This window comes from Astyanax mexicanus, chromosome 19 (assembly GCF_023375975.1).
Source record: "Astyanax mexicanus isolate ESR-SI-001 chromosome 19, AstMex3_surface, whole genome shotgun sequence".
Classification (NCBI taxonomy): domain Eukaryota; kingdom Metazoa; phylum Chordata; class Actinopteri; order Characiformes; family Acestrorhamphidae; genus Astyanax; species Astyanax mexicanus.
The window spans coordinates 11639605-11656752 of record NC_064426.1 but is presented as its reverse complement, the minus strand read 5'-3'; the positions used below and the strand labels follow the sequence as shown (position 1 = coordinate 11656752).

Sequence of the window (17148 nt, the reverse complement as noted above, 5' to 3'; positions counted from 1 at the left end):
AAAGCATGTTTAAAAGCAAGTCCACTAATTCCTTCATTTGTTTTTCTCAAGAAAGTGTTAAATGCATGTTCAAATAATGATATTTATGACAAAAAAAAATCACTCCTGTTAATGGCACCAATGGTTTTTAATAACAGGAATTTAAGTAACAGGAATGAGCTTTTAGCATAGAATTGGTGAAAACATGAAAAATAGCTGTATGGCGGCTATGCTAATAGCAAAAAGATACTGAGCACATTCTAGTGATTTTCCCAAAATGTGTATTTTAAAAATAAACAAATAAGATTTAAGAATTAATTTAGGTAACAGGAATGAGTGTTGAGATTGACGTCTCAGTCATCGTTACAATAATATACAAAAAAACAAATCAACAAAAGAGAACTTAATTTTGGTCTATGGTTTTGATGTCATTCCTGTTGTAGATGTGACTGGTAGAATGTTCCAGATGTTTCAGATGAGGTGATGTGTTATGGTAACAGGACTGAGTGAAACACATATACATATCTTACTTTTGCCATTAGGTCAATGTACAAGACACTATGCTTAATAGTAAAGTGTATTTTAAAGTTATTTTGTTTGCACACTTATACATGTAATTTCCTGGGGACTCTCTGCACCTCACTCGCTGGGTGGTACTCAAGCGTGGCCACTCCTCCTCTCTCTCCCTTCAATGCTTTCTTTGCCTTCGGGCTTGTTTTCCTCTCTCTCTCTCTCTCTTCCACCCGGCCGGCCGGAACCTGTGGTGGCTCCGCTCCATGCGGCGCTGCTCTCTCACAATGCATGTCCACTAGCGTTTTTCTTAAACGCCCGTTTGCCGTGCCGGATCTCTCGGTTCGCCGTGCGTGGGCGTGTCCGTGACATTTTTGAATTTATCGTCACAGCTGCCCTTGGCTTCCCCTCCTTAGCCCTGTGCCCCCTGCCGGTTCGGCGTTCCTCGCACGCGGCCGGCCCCTGGCACCCCCTTCCCCCGGTTTCTCTTTCTCTTCCGGGCGGTCTTCATCTTACCTCTCTCTCTCCTTCCTGCTCCTGTGGGTTTTCAGCCCTCCTTTTTCTCCCTCTTCCCTCTTCTTCTCTCCTTTCTGTTCTCGCTCCTCCGTCATCCCAACCCCTCCCTCCGTCATCCCAGCTCCTCACACTGTCATCCCAACCCCTCCCATCATCATCCCAGCCCCTCCCGCCGTCATCCCAACCCCTCCCTCCGTCATCCCAGCTCCTCCCGCCGTCATCCCAACCCCTCCCTCCGTCATCCCAGCTCCTCCCGCCGTCATCCCAACCCCTCCCTCCGTCATCCCAGCTCCTCCCGCCGTCATCCCAACCCCTCCCTCCGTCATCCCAGCTCCTCACATTGTCATCCTAACCCCTCCCATCGTCATCCCAGCCCCTCCGGCCGTCATCCCAACCCCTCCCGCCGTCATCCCAACCCCTCCCTCCGTCATCCCATCTCCTCCTTCGGTCTTCCCGAACCTTCCCGCCATCATCCCAACCCCTCCCACCGTCATCCCAGCCCCTCCCTCCGTCATCCCATCTCCTCCTTCGGTCTTTCCGACCCTCCCGCATCATCCCAACCCCTCCCTTTTTCGGCATTATCTTCGCCACTATCACTGTAATTTCGTCATAATGGCCACCTTCGCCGTCGTCCTTTGCGGTCATCTGCCGGTCATCGCCGCCTCCATTGCCTCGTCGCCTTGTTCATCTTCGCCATGACCTTCATCCGCCGAACCATCATCGACCTGCTTCTCTTCACTTCCCCGGGTCGTGTTGGACCGCCGTGGGCACCCTTTCTAGCTTCATTGGTTGCTCCTGCTCTGTGATGTGGAGCGGAGCCTTCTCTTTGGGGCACACATCCCAAATTCTCCAACTAGAGATCCCGAGCTTACAGCTACAGACTTGCTCACAATCTTCTTCCGTACTCGATCTTCTGATCAAACCTTTTGGGGCTTCAGCTTCACGCTTTTCCAGCGAAGCTCCCCGAACTGCTGCCCAATCATTCTCCCCCTCTCTTTTCCTTCTCTTTCAGTTAAGGGCGTGGGGAAATACTAGCAAATTGGAGTTAATAACGTAATTTTGGGAGTTTGATCCACGCCCTTACTCCTCCCACCCTCTGACTTATATAACCGTCACTTCCTTTCTACCTTCGTGTCGAACAACCTCGCACCCACCTCCTCCCAATCTTCCTCCTTCATTTATTTCTCCCTTTCTCTTCCTGTTTCTCTTTGTGTGGGGGGTTCAGCTTCACGCTTTTCCAGCGAAGCTGCCCCGAACTTCTGCCCAACCATCTGAGTTCGTCCCTCTCTTTTCCTTCTCTTTCAGTTAAGGGCGTGGGGAAATATACTAGCAAATATCAGTTTAACTGGCTATTAGCTATTTGCTACTGAAAAACCTTCTGGCGTGGGCTTTTGGTACAATGTTAGCTGCTAAACAGTGCCCTCTAGCAGTCAGGATAATTTCCGGTGTGGCAAATGTATTTGCTTTCCCTTAATGAAGCGTTTCTGAAATGCTGCATTTTCTTAATGTAGTTGCGTTGTCAACTTTTTGTTTGATCCATGTTTTAATGTAGTTGTGTTGACATCTTTTTGATTGTTGCATTTTTTTTAACGTAGTTGCATTGTCATCTTTTTGTTTGCTTTGTAAATTATGTTGTAATGTGCCTTTTCTGGGCCATCGTAGATTATGCTTCTGAAATAAAAATGAATTTATTTTAAGGCTTTTAACAAAATGTAACTAGGGGTGCCAATAATTACAGAGGGTGCATCTTCAAATAAAATATTTACTGAAAGCATATTTAAGAAAACTAGATAGCAGCTACTTACACACTGTCGTTGTGCTACCTTAATGAAGACGCAAGCCACGTGACCAATAAGATGAGCAAGGCAGACAAAAGGAATAATAACTACCATAGAATGGCATGGTTTACTTTAGGGCTTTTCAGCCAAGCTTGTTTTATAACAATGCAGAAAAAAAACTTAAATAATTACTATTCTTGCGCTTGAAATAGCAAATAGCAAATTATTGTCACTTCCCTGCACAATTTTTACTCTTCATTTCTTTAGGAAACCAGTCAGGAGGTCAGGTTTCGACTTTTCCCCCACTACCATGCCCATGGGTGGGAGTCCTAAGCATAAAAACTGAGACTGAGAGTACAGTTATGTTCACACTATTCAGTACATTTACTTAATTGTAAATGTTTTTCAAATATGAGAACCATTAATAATGGATGTAACTTGACCGGAGCGGTTTTGCCAAAAATCAGATTTAGACAACTTTTCTCTTAGCTGTCACATAAGCTGATGAAACTAGTTCTTAAACTTTACTTGAAAAATCAAATCCTAATGAAAGCTTAAGGTTATTATTGGCGAATAGTGTCAGACAATTCTACTGCATTCTATTTGAAATATTCTCAATAAATAATAAAGTTTACATTATGATTTAGATGTAATATCACTACCATCACTTCAGAGCTCCAAACTTCATGTGGCCTTCAGATTAGTTCAAGAGCTCAAGAACAGGTTCCATGGCCGAGCAGATTCATCCAAACATTACATCAATACTAGTTATGCCAGGTTCACACTGGTCCGTGTACATTTTGACCGTTTGATTCTTGAACTGAAGAATTGAATGAATGGCTCGTTTTTTGGTTTAAACACACAAAAACAGAAACAGGAATTCAGTCTGAATATTCCTTGTCTCATTTGTGTCTATAAAACAAACATACCGCTCATTATTTTATTTGCAAAGACTGAATGGGCTTTAATCGCGGCTCCTACCACATTGATTAGTCTGAGAAATCACCTGTTATCAGCAGCTACGTTCCGATATAATAAAAGTCCCAAATTGTCAGACCTCACTAATAATGACAGCAGGAATATTATTAGTGGCTAGGTTTACATGCAAAGATGTTCTCCAATTAGAGTGAATAATTCCGACTACACAATTTGACTAAAGTGTTTGTACATGCTAACAATCTGAGGAAAAACTATTTACATGTAAGAGGAATGTACGCAATACGGCTCAAAATAACACACATGTAGATTACTACTGATTTTTCTATGAGATATTTTATTTGGTTATTTAACTACGTTCCAGTCCCATTTATGGTGGAGGTAAAATCTAGCTCAAGACCAGCTGTCATCCAGAAAAAACATCCCCTATACTGGTCAATAGCTAGTTAATGGGAGCCAATAGATTATGCTTTTTTTCTGGATAAACAGGTGGTCTTGAGTTGGATTTTTAAATATATATTTTTTAAAGATTAGCCCAATCCCCACTTATGTTTTGTAAAACCTGGATAGTAAGACAGTTAGGCTTGTTAGAAAAACTGAAGTGTTGCTAGAAAAAGTTTTATATTATATTATATTATATTATATTATGTCAGGTAGAAATACCTTTCTACGGTGGACTGGCCAGTAGATGGAGCTGCTCAGCATAAATTCCTTGCAAAATATGTATTATACATATGTTTATGTATTTATATAGTTGTCATATATAATATATTATGTATGCTTATTTAACATTGCATAATAAGCATAGGGTGTTCCCACCACTTTCGTCAGGTTGGGCTCAGGAAAATAGTCTGCGACGTAGGCGTCTGTTTTTATTTTATATACAGCAATGAGCTAATAATCACAATATAACAAAGTAACAAATTGTGTAACAAACTGTGTTTTAAAAAAGGTTGCACAAGTGCACAGTGCACACTCCACTTGTCTGTATTACACACTTGACTTGCAGCGCTGCGCAGTGCAGTGCAGACTTATTACTGTTTTTTGTGTTTTTGCACATAGACTATAAACTCAATTTAAAAATTAACTTAAACCATGTTTAATTATAGTAAATTAGAGAAAAGTCATTCAGACATCATTCTTTACTGATGTTTAGGCTGTGGATCATTGTGCACATTGTTTGTGTTTAATCTGTCAGAGATCGGTTCTTAATAAACATTTTTTCTTAAATAATAGGTATTCTTCAGTGTTTCAATGTTAACATCATTCTAAACAGGTTTCCCTCATTCAAAGAGCCCCAAAATGTTTTTAAAAAACTTAGTTTTAACCAGTTTTCTCAAGTGTCACGCTTTGAGCGTGTGACACACACACCTCAGCGAGTTCACACGCTCACACGGTATTTCTCAGCTTGCCAATCCATCGGCTGTATATTATAATGTACTCTCATTGAGCTAATCAGAATATAGATCGCCTTGTTGTTAGGCAGAACTAGTCAAAGAGGGTGGAGTTTCAGCCAGAGCGTCAATATGTGCTGGAATTACTGAACTTACCAAAGAAACCACTGCAACTTGTACAAAACATGGCAGCACAAATTTTAACAAAGTAATGGGTAATGAAAAACATCAAGTTATTACAACTAAAGGGTATGCTGATTTAACTTTTTTATTTTTGTTATACTGTAAGAGGATAAGTTAAGTTTACTTTAAAGCAGCTGGTTTGCTCAATTTTTTTTCAGTAATGGGGAATGAAAACTTGAGTTTGCATAAATTAAATTATCAAGTTATTACAACTAAAGGGGAAGTAGATTTATTTCTAAGGTAGCCCAGGGGGAATCACTACACACTGATGGTGAGTGTCAGAAACTTTTGGACACACCCAGTATGCAAATGTGTATTAATGTGTTTTAAGGATGTATTGTAATCTGTAGTTCCTTAATACAGTTCTGTTAAATGGTTTCATATAAATGTTCATGTGTCCGGAATGTTTTAAAAAGCAATATCTAGAAATCTCGCTGCTACAACTTTATTGTACTTAATATAAAGTGCTCTGTCGTCCATCTGTATTTTTTTTCTCCTTTTTTTCTCAGCCCTAATCTGGAATCCAACACCTTAGATATCATCTTTAAGGACAATGAGGAAATGACACTGCACTTTACTCTTGAAGGACAGACAGAAAATAGCAAATGTCAACTTTTGACCTAAATTCTTAATTATTTATTGTCCGATTGGGATAGGTGCAATATTTCCACTGAATATGAATAAATGATCATTGTTTAGGGGAAAACAAGCCCTGTGTGGCAGGGCGAACAGGGAGAAGACCCAGATGCAGAAAAGTCTCTGATACCTTGTTTAAAATTCTACTGGTTTCAATTTCCCAAACAAACACAACTGCTATTCCATAATAAATATTTTTTAAATAAGAGTTAGACCATTAATTATTTGTAATTACTAACAAAAAAGGCAGTCACAGATTATATCTCAGTGGTTCATCGTTCATCTGTACAATGATGTGTAGGAATTCCCTTGCTAACATTAGTATGTTGCATAGCAAGACACTTGACAAGACAAATGTATGGAACTGTAAAAGAATTACCATAGTAAATGCAGTGTAGAATACTAAATACAGCGGCATGATTGAAAATACTTAAACAATGACAATGTATCTGGTTATTACAGTCCACGACTGTTTTTAAAGCCCAGTTCAGAAGCACAAACACAAACCTTGCAATTCAACGGTCAAAGTTTGGGACTTTTATTATATCTGAACATAACTGCTGATAACAGGTGATCTCTCAGACTAACCAATGTGGTAAGAGGCGCGATTAAATCCCGCCCATTCTTCTTAATTAAAATAATGAGCTGTATGTTAGGTTCGTTTTTCAGACACAAAAGAGAAAACGTGCATTCAGATTGAATTCCGTTTCTGTTTTCGTGCGTTTAAATGAAAAAAATGAGCCGTTTTTTTTATTTCTTCCGCTCTCTATTCAGTTCAAGAATCAAACGGACCCACACTACTCTACACTACACGATTTTAGCCCAATGTATTACTCTGCTCAGTGGCAAATCGGGGATCTCTCAGCGCTCGCCCAGTCCTGTAGTGTGAACTGCTGAAAGACGTTTGAGCCGTCGCTGACTGATCACCGACCAGTTGGAGAAGCCTAGCAAATATTTGGCATGTTAACAAACTGACCCAATCTTAGACTGGGAGTGAGGAGCAGCGGATACCCACACCGAAAAGGATTACAAGAAACACATCTCCTGCTTTACCAGAGCTGTTCATGAAGAGTCTGAAAACTTTCTTTTCCTGTTATATCATTATTAAACTCTAGAGGGAGCCCTCTATGAATGGGAGTGAATGAAGCTGAAAGCTAAAAAATAAAAATTAAAAACATTTAATATACAACTCTGGCTATTAAATGTTGTTAAAAGAGACCACTGAAAAAGGATGAGTTTCTTTGATTTTACCAAATTGAAAACATCTAGTATACATTTAGGAGGAAGATGGATGATCAAAACAACATATCAAAACAAGGTTTATTCCACCAAATATTGATTTCTAACTTCTTCTCATATTCTGCAAATAAATGCTCTAACTGACAATATTTTTATTTGAAATTTGGGAGAAATATTGTGCGTAGTTTATAGAATAAAACAACAATGTTTATTTTACTCAAACATATACCTATGAATAGTAAAATCAGAGAAACTAATTCAGAAACTGAAGTGGTCTCTTATTTTTTTCCAAAGCTGTAGTTCTGTATTGAGGACATAAGTACATATTGCAGTCTAAAACTGATCAGACATTTATAAATTCTGATTTTGCTTAGTTGTATATATGGACCCAATTATGTTGGACTTATTGAAAGTGCGTATTCTCCTCTATGGAAATTCTCTGTGTGGTATTGTTAGTTCTTATGTGTGTTTAGTTCTGCCGTGTTCTCGTGACAAATGTGTTTTTGGAGAGCTGAGAGTTGTGAGGTTAGTCGATTTCCCACAGCCAGAAAATGTGTAATTTGTGACCCCATGTCGCTGATCAGTCATGTAGAGTGAAAGTCTTAATAAAAGAAGGACTTGCAATTACAGCATAACCAGTCATGTAGTGATACACAACTCAATGACTAACCGCTCACAAAGTCGAGTAGTGTGAACCTGGCATTAGGCGAGTGGACTTACTTTTGTCAATAAACAAGTATCTACAATGCGTTTAAAGTGTACAATAACATAAAAACTAAATATTGCCGAACACATATTTTATTTGGTATTTAATATTTAAACAATAAAATTGATCAATAAAACCATAAAAAAAATATTTAACATGTATTATCTAATCTCATCGATGTATATTTCAGTCAAACAACAAAGGAATTAGGTGGAATAAAATCATTAAATGGCTGTGATGCAGTTATTTCAGTATTGGCTAGATCCAAATAAATTAAATAACTATGAAAACCAAGCCTGCCACATTTGTTGCAAAAACAACATGACACCATTAACATATATAACAGTGAAAGTCTTGTCTATCACTTCTGCCACTTTTGTCCACCACAGAGTCTGCTGCTGTTTTTCTGCACTCAGGAGATGATGAGCTTTCTGGAGCTGTGAGAGAATCTGCTGAAGGACAGCGATGCTGCTCGTCTCTCCACTCGTTTCTCCTGTAAGGTCTGGCGGGCTGTGTGAAGCTCTCTCTCCAGCTGTGAACAAACAGTTAATAAGGCTTCAAGAGGCTGTTTTTAAAGGATTTTTAGCACAAAAACCTAGCCACTAAAATCTATTTCAATTAATTTCTACCCTCTATTAATTCTTACCCTCTATAAAACAGTTGTGTTAAAAAAACAGTTGAGGATCATTAGAAATTATACTGTAATTTTTTTTTATTTTACACAAAGAAATTAATGATTTCTAGGTATAGAAGAGTAATAGAAAAACACAGACCCAACAATTAGGCCTATTTAGAATAACAATCATTAATTTAAAATAACATTATTCAAAAAAATAGCAGTGAGGATTTTAGTTCAGAAGTCATTCCTTCTCTGGAATAACAGGTAGAAGGGTGGAAAATGTTGCACATGTTGGTTATATTGCATGTCCTTATGAAATGCTGAGGAATATGGGTTGTTCCAGACATTGTTCTGATGAACATACAATCGTATAAAAATTAGAATTGTCATGATTTTCATTTATAAATCATTGGTTGTTCAGATCAGCAATTTCAGTTAAAAATATCACACAGCAGACGAACACAGTGATAATTGAGAAGCTTATAGGATTTACAGAAAGTGTGCAATAATTATTTAAACTAAATTAAGCAGGTGCATAAATTTGGGCACCCTTCTCATTTTATTGATTTAAATACAGTAAACTAATTATTGGAACTCCAAATTAGTTTGGTAAGCTCATTGACTCTTGTTTTTCTCTTCTTTGTATCTTTTCTGAAGAGTGGCAACATGGGAGCCTCCAAACACAACTCTCAAATGACCTGAAAACAAAAAGCTAAAATCTCAGAGATTTGAGAAGTTTCCCTTGGGAGGAACAGAGTGAGGAAATGGAAGAACCACAGACACAGTTCTAGTTAGGACCCGAAGTGGCAGAACAAGAAAAATCTCAGATAAACAGAGGAGAAGGATGGTGAAAACAGTCATAGTGCTTCAGTGGATTGGCTTTACTGCTCCTTTCAACCTGACTGGTATAATTTATTCATAAAGTGCCCTAGATTATAAGGCCCACTGACATTTTTTGGGAAAATTAAAGGACTTTAAGTTTTTTTGTTTTTAAAAAACAATTATGGCCTCATATTCCTTTAAAAACTAACACAAAAGGTTTGGATGTTTGGATTTGGAATTGAATATATTGTATGTCCAGTGCTTTTACATATATGGAAATAAAACATATTATAATTGTTAGATTATTTTTTCAACTCACTGAAAAGTTGAAAATAAGAGTGAAAGTCTTCTTTTTTGGGTATGTATATTTAAAAAAACAATCTAGAAAAGGATTTCCCCCAATACACCAATTAGGGAAGCTAGACTGTGACAACAGACAACAGAAAAATATTTACTATTTGAACAAAAAATATGGCTACGGAATAATTATCTGTAAGGAAGAATGAGATGAGATGAGAAAAAGCATGAAGTTGCCTTCCAAGCACGTACAGTAAACATCACACCCTGGGCATGTTTTGCTAAGTGCAAATGGTGATTTGTTATCATTTGGTAAGCCTGCCCAGCCACACAGTAGTAGATTCAAAAGAATGTGTGGGCAGAACGCCTTTTCATGCAGGAACTTACTGTCCAGAGGAGCAGCTGCAGCTTCCTTAAACCATTTAGGGATGGCCTGAACGCTTCGAGTCTTTAGAAAATTCACGAGGATGGTCTCCAGAACGCTTACAGCTGTGAAGGTGAATATAACACTGCAGTAGACCCCTACGGTAAAGCAATGATGTCATGTTATTTTGGTATAGTCTACCAAAGGGGTCATCAATCTTATCTGTAATGGCGCAGTGTGGCTGTTGTCAAGTGTTCAGTTCAACCAAGTCTAAGCACCAATCACCAAACTGATTTAAAGACTGAGATCTACTGATCACACAATCTGAGCAGTGCTTTTACTTGTTGGAGAGAAAACCTGCAGTCACACTGGCACCTTATGAATAGTAGTAGTAACCCCGAGTAAACACACTGACAGAACGACTGATATAGTAGCATGCAAAAGGTTTGGGAGCTCTTGATCAAAACATCTGTTACTGAGAATGAAGTTTACTGTTCTTTAAACATTTCAAACAAGATTACTTTTTATATATTTTTCTTTTACAGATTCTTAACAGAGTTGAAAATAACACTTGAGTATTTCTGAGTTAATTCTACACGGCTCAAAAAACACACATAAAAGACAACATCAACACAACTTCCCAAAAAGGGAATGGTTTTGCAGGGGTGGCTACAGACATATACTCTCTCCTCATATCCTTCCTGCTAGTGTCCTTGTCACTACTGGTAGCAAAAGGCGGTAGCTCTGGGACTTTATGTACCAGTGCATCTGACACAGCCAGGTCAAGCCAAAGACTGTCCAGGAGCTCACTGATGTCCTGATCCAGGTCTAGGAGGACACCCCCTAGGATACACAGTACCACAGTACACAGTACTGAATATTGAGTTGCAGTGACACAAAATCACAAAAAAGGTAGGAGTCTATGATTTCAGTGTTTTGCTTTAATTTTTAGTTTTTTAATTTGAGTTCAGCCATCCATGGGTTAATGCTTTTGCTTATTGACTGTTGACAAGTGATCCTCAAATAATTAATCATTTTAACTTCAATACAATGTGGCATTCCCTTAATTTTTTGAGCAGTGTATTGATATACTGAGATGAGAGTTAATACATATTTGGGTGCCAAACTTTTGCATGGTTTTCTTGTATTTATGTTTTGCACAAAATTGCTTAAATTGTTGAAAAGGCTCTTTCCTCTTCATAGCCATACCTTTCTGATATTAGTGCCTTTACTCTAGTAATAGAAGTCTTGATCAGAGGTGCCCAAAATTACACAAGCTTTATTTTATTATGATGAGAATGCAGACATGCCTATTAGTGGAAGGTCATCAGAAGTGGAGGGTAACATGTCGTGGAGAATCAGCAGCAGGACAGAAATTGCCAAGAGTAACGTCACCTTAAAGCTCAGCTTCTCTCCTCCATCATCTGAGATGAAAAAGGAGGCCAGATCCAACACCAGGAAGTACAAAATTGGCAGCAGGAAGATGACTACATATAGTAGAGGTCTCCTCTTTATGGTAATCTATATGTTGAGAATATAATTTTAATACATTTACAAACATTTATTACATCATTAGTAGGATTAGATAGTTACATTGTAAGGAGTTCAGGTTAATACATGTAAAGGTCAGGGCATACTGACATAACACCAACATTTACATTCTCATTTCTTTCTTTATTTAGCACCATTTTCTCCTTGTACTGTGATAGGATGCATCGCCTGTGCAAAAAATACAGTCCTAAAATTTCATCACTACTAAATATTTCACAGGCAGCTGTCAGTGATGGTATAACAAAATGGAAGCAACTCAAATTAAAAGCAATTTGTTCTGCTGAGACACATTGTTTGCAGAGTCAGTCCCTACAGACCTGCAAACATAATGTGGCCTTTAGATCAGCTCAGTAACAGTGTATTAAGCATCATGGAATGGATTTTCCATGGCCGAGTAGCTCCATCCAAGTTACATCAACAAACACAATGCAGATCATTTTAGCAAATACAGTGCAGTTGTCTTTTGCTGTAGTTGGCAGCAGATTGAGTAGTTTTAGCTAATACTTTTTAGTGTAATTTTAGTTTATTTAATCATTGTTAGATTTTTTTTTTCATGTTTCAGCTCTTTAATAACTTTTAATTCTAAAGATCTTCTGACACTTTGGCATTACTTATTTTATTCTCCTTCATTTCTAACCACCTCCATTCAGACTGACTTTCTTGCATTTTCTTTGTATATTTTATTTTACTCTATTTTATTATAATTGTTTTCCCGCTGTGCTTTTTTATAAACTTTATTTTAATAATCAGTTTTATTTTTTGTGCATCAATCTTATAATCAGATGTATGGTCTTGTTATTGTTTACCTGTTACACTTCTGAATATTCTTTTTTTTATTCTCAATCCTACATTGTAAATGAGGGTCAGCATCAATTGATTTATTAAAACATGTATTAATTGATAAAGCTATTAATTAAGATGCTTGTTGCCCACAAGTGGATCTCAATCTTTAAACCTGAGTGAAGGCGGCCACACACTAACCACATTGCAGCATTCATAATGGATAATGAGCTTACACTGAAGACCTTTAGGTGAAGAAATAATTAATAACAAATAAATGAATATGACTTAACAAATGATAAGTTCAGTTTGTTGAGCAGCCATCAGCTACAAGGAAGAATCTTGTGAGGAGAAGATAATGTTCATTTGTCTGTTCCACAAGAACATTCTACAGTTTGCCATGTTGGTGTTTGTTGGGTCGATGTGTAAACCTTGGGTTTAGTGGTTTCACTGATTGTGCTATATCATGAGATTAGTACCGTATATAAAAGCTGATCCCACACTCTTCCACCAGCGTGTAACTGATTGTTGGACATGTTAATGCTGATGAGGTCCCATTCTCCTTGGGTTTTGAAGAACAGCTTTGAGCCATCAGTCAGCATGGAAGCGTTGGAGTAGGCTTTAATTCTAAACTCGTCAACTGTGGAGTATAAGTCACAGACACAACAGCAAGTTAAGAAATAGGCTGATTGTTTGGGGGTCACACTCCCTTTTCTGGTATTTGTATGTGCGCACACTTTCGCTCCAAAAGGTACGCATATTTTTATAAATGAGGCCCAGGACTTTAGACAGTACCCAATTCTACTTACTGTAATGCAAAAAAGACTGGAGTGTAAGGGTGCAACTCTGGGTGTCAAAAGGAAACTTGTATAGATTCATTTTGCATGCTGAAGTCATGGTGTAGGAGTATACAACAGTTACAATGCCTTCAGACATCATTTTTAGTACTGGAGGTTCCTGTGTGGAAAACTCTGTCCTGATGCTAAACAGACAGGAACAAAATATCAAAATAAATACAACTGCATTCACTGCAATAAGCAGCTGTTGATAAAAAATGATTGAAATGCTTTGTAGTTACTTTTCAATGATATTTATATCTGGAATCCACAGCATTTCTTTAGCCACACACATGTGATGTATTCCACAAAAGTCTACAGGGTTCCATTTAGTAAACTCATTGACCCAGCCCTGGAGAAAACATATTAATTCAAACCAACCAATCAGGATCAAAACAGTTTCTAAAATGAATACTGCTGTGTCAGATGAAAAAGCAGATGCATACCATTTCCATATACACATGGGGAGAGAAGCTTTGGGCTTTTTCATTCTGAAAGACAACAAGAAAAAAACTTTTTAGGAGCAGACTTTCAACATGGCACCAATAGCTAAACAAATAAAAAGGTTGTGCAAATTTTCCATATTACTGTTTCAGGTCTTTAGAGAAACAAAAATATTATATATTTATATATTTTACAGTGGTATGAAATGAAGTTTGTTCGGATCAGCAATTTTAGATAAATATATCATGTAGCAGTCAAACACAGTGATATTTGAAAAGTGAAATTAAGTTTCTAGGATTTACAAAAAGTGTTCAATAATTATTAAAACAAAATTAGGCAGGTACATAAATTTGAACAACCCAACAAAAAACTTTCATCTATATTTTGTAGATCCTTTTGCAGAAATAACAGCCTCTAAATGAGAGTCTGGCTTCTGGTTGAAAGTATTTTGGACCATTATTTTTTTACAAAACATCTCCAGTTCAGTCAGGTTTGATGTTTCTGAGAATGAACAACCCTCTTCCAGAATGCTGTACGTGTTCCTCTGCATGAATGCTTTAGTAGATTTTGAGCAGTGTTTAGGGTCATGGTCTTGTTGAAGTATCCATCCCCGGTGCAACTTTAACCTTTTCTCAAGAATCTGCTGATATTGAGTGAAATCCATGAGACCCCCAACCTTAATAAGATTTACAGCACATGTGTTCTTATTCTGCCCCTGTTATGTCTAAATAACTCAATTTTAGATTCATCAGGCCACAGCACCTTATTCCAAAATGAAGCTGGCTTGTTCACATGTGCTTTAGCATACCTCAAGCGACTCTGTTTGTGGCGTGTGCTCAGAAAAGGCTTCTTCTGCATTTCTCTCTCATACAGCCTCTCCTTGTGTAAAGTGCACTGAATAGCTAAATGATGCACAGTGACTACATCTGCAGCAAGAAAATGATGTAGGTGTTTGGAGCTGATCTGTAGGTTGCCTATGACTGTTCTCACCGTCCTTCTCTGCTTATCTTGATTTTTCTTGTTATGCCACTTCTTAACAGGTCTTAACTAGAACTGTGTCTGTTGTCTTCCATTTCCTCACTTTGTTCCTCACAGTGGAAACTGGCCTCAAAACTATAATGTTAAACAAATCTTTGTTTTTAGCTCATTTGAGAGTTTTGTTTTAAGGCTCTCATGTTGCCACTCTTCAGAGAAGATGCAAAGAGGAGAAAAACTTGGCTCCTCCAAATTCTGTTGTCCAATAATTAGTGCTAAAGGTATTCAAATCAATAAAACGATAAGGGTGCGCAAATTTATGCACCTGCCTAATTTTGTTTAAAGAGTTATTGCACACTTTCTGTAAGTCCTATAAACTTTATTTCACTTTTCACTGTGATCATCTGCTACATCATATATATTTAACTGAAACTGCTGATCCAAACAACCAATGATTAATAAAGGAAACATATTAAAATTACTCAGGGTTCCCAAACTGTTTTATACCACTGTACATTGCTCATAACATCCGTCAAAAACTCATTAACTGTTTGTAACCGTTGGCTGAAAAATGTACAAAAAACTGTTTTTCCTGATTGTTATTGCTAGTACACCTGCTGCTCTGGGTTGCTATGGTTATTAGGTACCGCACTGTACTGCTCCTCTCACCAGAGTGGACTGTTCCACCAGGTACATTTTTTTTTTTTTTTTTGGTGGAGCACTGACACGTCAATTATTAATCTTCAATATTAGAATGAACAGATATAATAAATGTACTCATTCCCCTGTTGTGTTCACAGGTAAACTGCTTTACTAATGAAACCAATAATATCAAATTCTTAATATACCTGAAACACTGCAAAAAAAAAAAAAAAAAAAAAAAAAAAAAGACATTTGCCCTGGAGATAAATAGCTGACAGACACATACCACTTCTGAGATGGAGGAAACATATAGATCCACCAAAAGCAAAGTAGGAGTTTTCCAGTGAAGAACAGGGCGTAATGAGGTCATCTTAATATTGTCTTTGTCCAGTCCAAGGTACTCTTGAATAGCCTGGTAACTACAGTTGGACACAGCATGCACCAACCCTGTAGATGCAGAGATGACTGTAACAATCTCCAACCAGTGGTTTTATTTGGTATACATTACCAATAGGTGTCAGTCCTATTAGTTGGTAATAATTTATGAACCTTATTCATCAAGATTGTTCAGTGGTGGATCATCCGGTAACACAAACATTGGTAGGGGCATGTTAAATGATCTAGTCTAGTGTCACTGTTCATTAAGGGTGTAGTGGGTGAAGCTATACAAAGTTCATTCATATAAAGCTCAGGAAAAAAAATAAGAGACCACCTAAAAATGCTAAGTTTCTTAGATTTTACCAAATTGAAAAACTACGAAATATAATCAAAAAGAAGATGGTTGATCACAAGTCATCAAACCAAGCTGAACTGCTTGAATTTTTGCACCAGGCGTGTTATAAAGTTATCCAAAAGCAGTGTGTAAGACTGGTGGAGGAGAACATGCAAACTGTGATTAAAATCCAGGGTTATTCCAACAAATACTGATTTGTGAACTCTTAAAACTTTATGAATACGAACTTGTTTTCTTTTGCATTATGTGAGGTCTGAAAGCTCTGCATCTTTTTTGTTATTTCAGCCATTTCTTATTTTCTGCAAATAAATGCTCTAAATTACTATTTTTATTTGGAATTTGGGAGAAATGTTGTCTGTAGTTTATAGAATAAAACAACAATGCTCATTTAACTAAAACATATACCTATAAATAGCAAACTCACAGAAACCGAAGTGGTCTCCTACATTTTTCCAGAGCTGTATAACTGTATAACTGTCTAAATGGAAGTTTTTCTCTTTGTTATTATCACACCAGTATAGTTTCACACTTTGTCTTGTTTTCTCATTACATCTAATTTAGCTCATTTTCAAGCTCTTTATAGGTTGGGTTAACTATGTGGATGAGGGAAAATACCACTGCCCTGCAAGTTTTAAAATTTCAATGCACCTGATCTAGCTAATCTAACTGATAAGCTCTCGCCAAAACAAACTGAGTCTGTATAAGCAGGAAACCTTTAAGGCTATGATTTTTGGCACATATAACCTGTTTCCAGATTGAGATTTGTTAGTCGGGACAGCCAGGATTTTTGCAAATTAAATCCAAACCACATTTGAATGTGCTTCGCACCAGAAGTGACAGAGGTCCAGGGGTCCATGAAAAGTGGGTAAGGGTAATCTCAACAGATCAGTTTTTAGAAACAAATTGGGTTTGCCTGCAGTCTGAACATAGTCTAAAACAAACAGGGCAGTAATACTCCAGGACCAGTACTGAGAACCACTGTCTTAGTCAGAAAATGATGAATCAACTTACCGCATAAGGCAGTGAAGAACCAAAAAAAGTAGATTTTAAAAATCATTTCCCTCTGCCAAAGATTCACAACACATTCACAATAATTCTGCAGATCGGTTCTGACATTTATGCTTTTGGAAAGTGGATTTTGCTCCACCTCTTTCACAAAGCTCTGTTTGCTAAGCTGACAAGCAGATTCTTTACTCACAGCAAACATC

The 17148-nt window shown here is 37.6% G+C and overlaps 1 protein-coding gene across 1 annotated transcript; it reads right to left on the bottom strand.

The window, feature by feature from the left end:
- Positions 1 to 7951: 7951 nt before the first annotated feature.
- On the bottom strand, positions 7952 to 17128 carry LOC103027756 (5-hydroxytryptamine receptor 3A). Its single transcript, XM_007237314.3, has 8 exons — positions 15494 to 17128; positions 13593 to 13637; positions 13389 to 13498; positions 13120 to 13292; positions 12790 to 12950; positions 11290 to 11500; positions 10003 to 10137; positions 7952 to 8409 (listed from the first exon to the last, which is right to left on the bottom strand). The coding sequence occupies exons 1-8, from the start codon at positions 15575 to 15577 to the stop codon at positions 8159 to 8161; spliced, it is 1170 nt and encodes a 389-aa protein (XP_007237376.2). The 5' UTR covers positions 15578 to 17128; the 3' UTR covers positions 7952 to 8158.
- Positions 17129 to 17148: the final 20 nt, after the last annotated feature.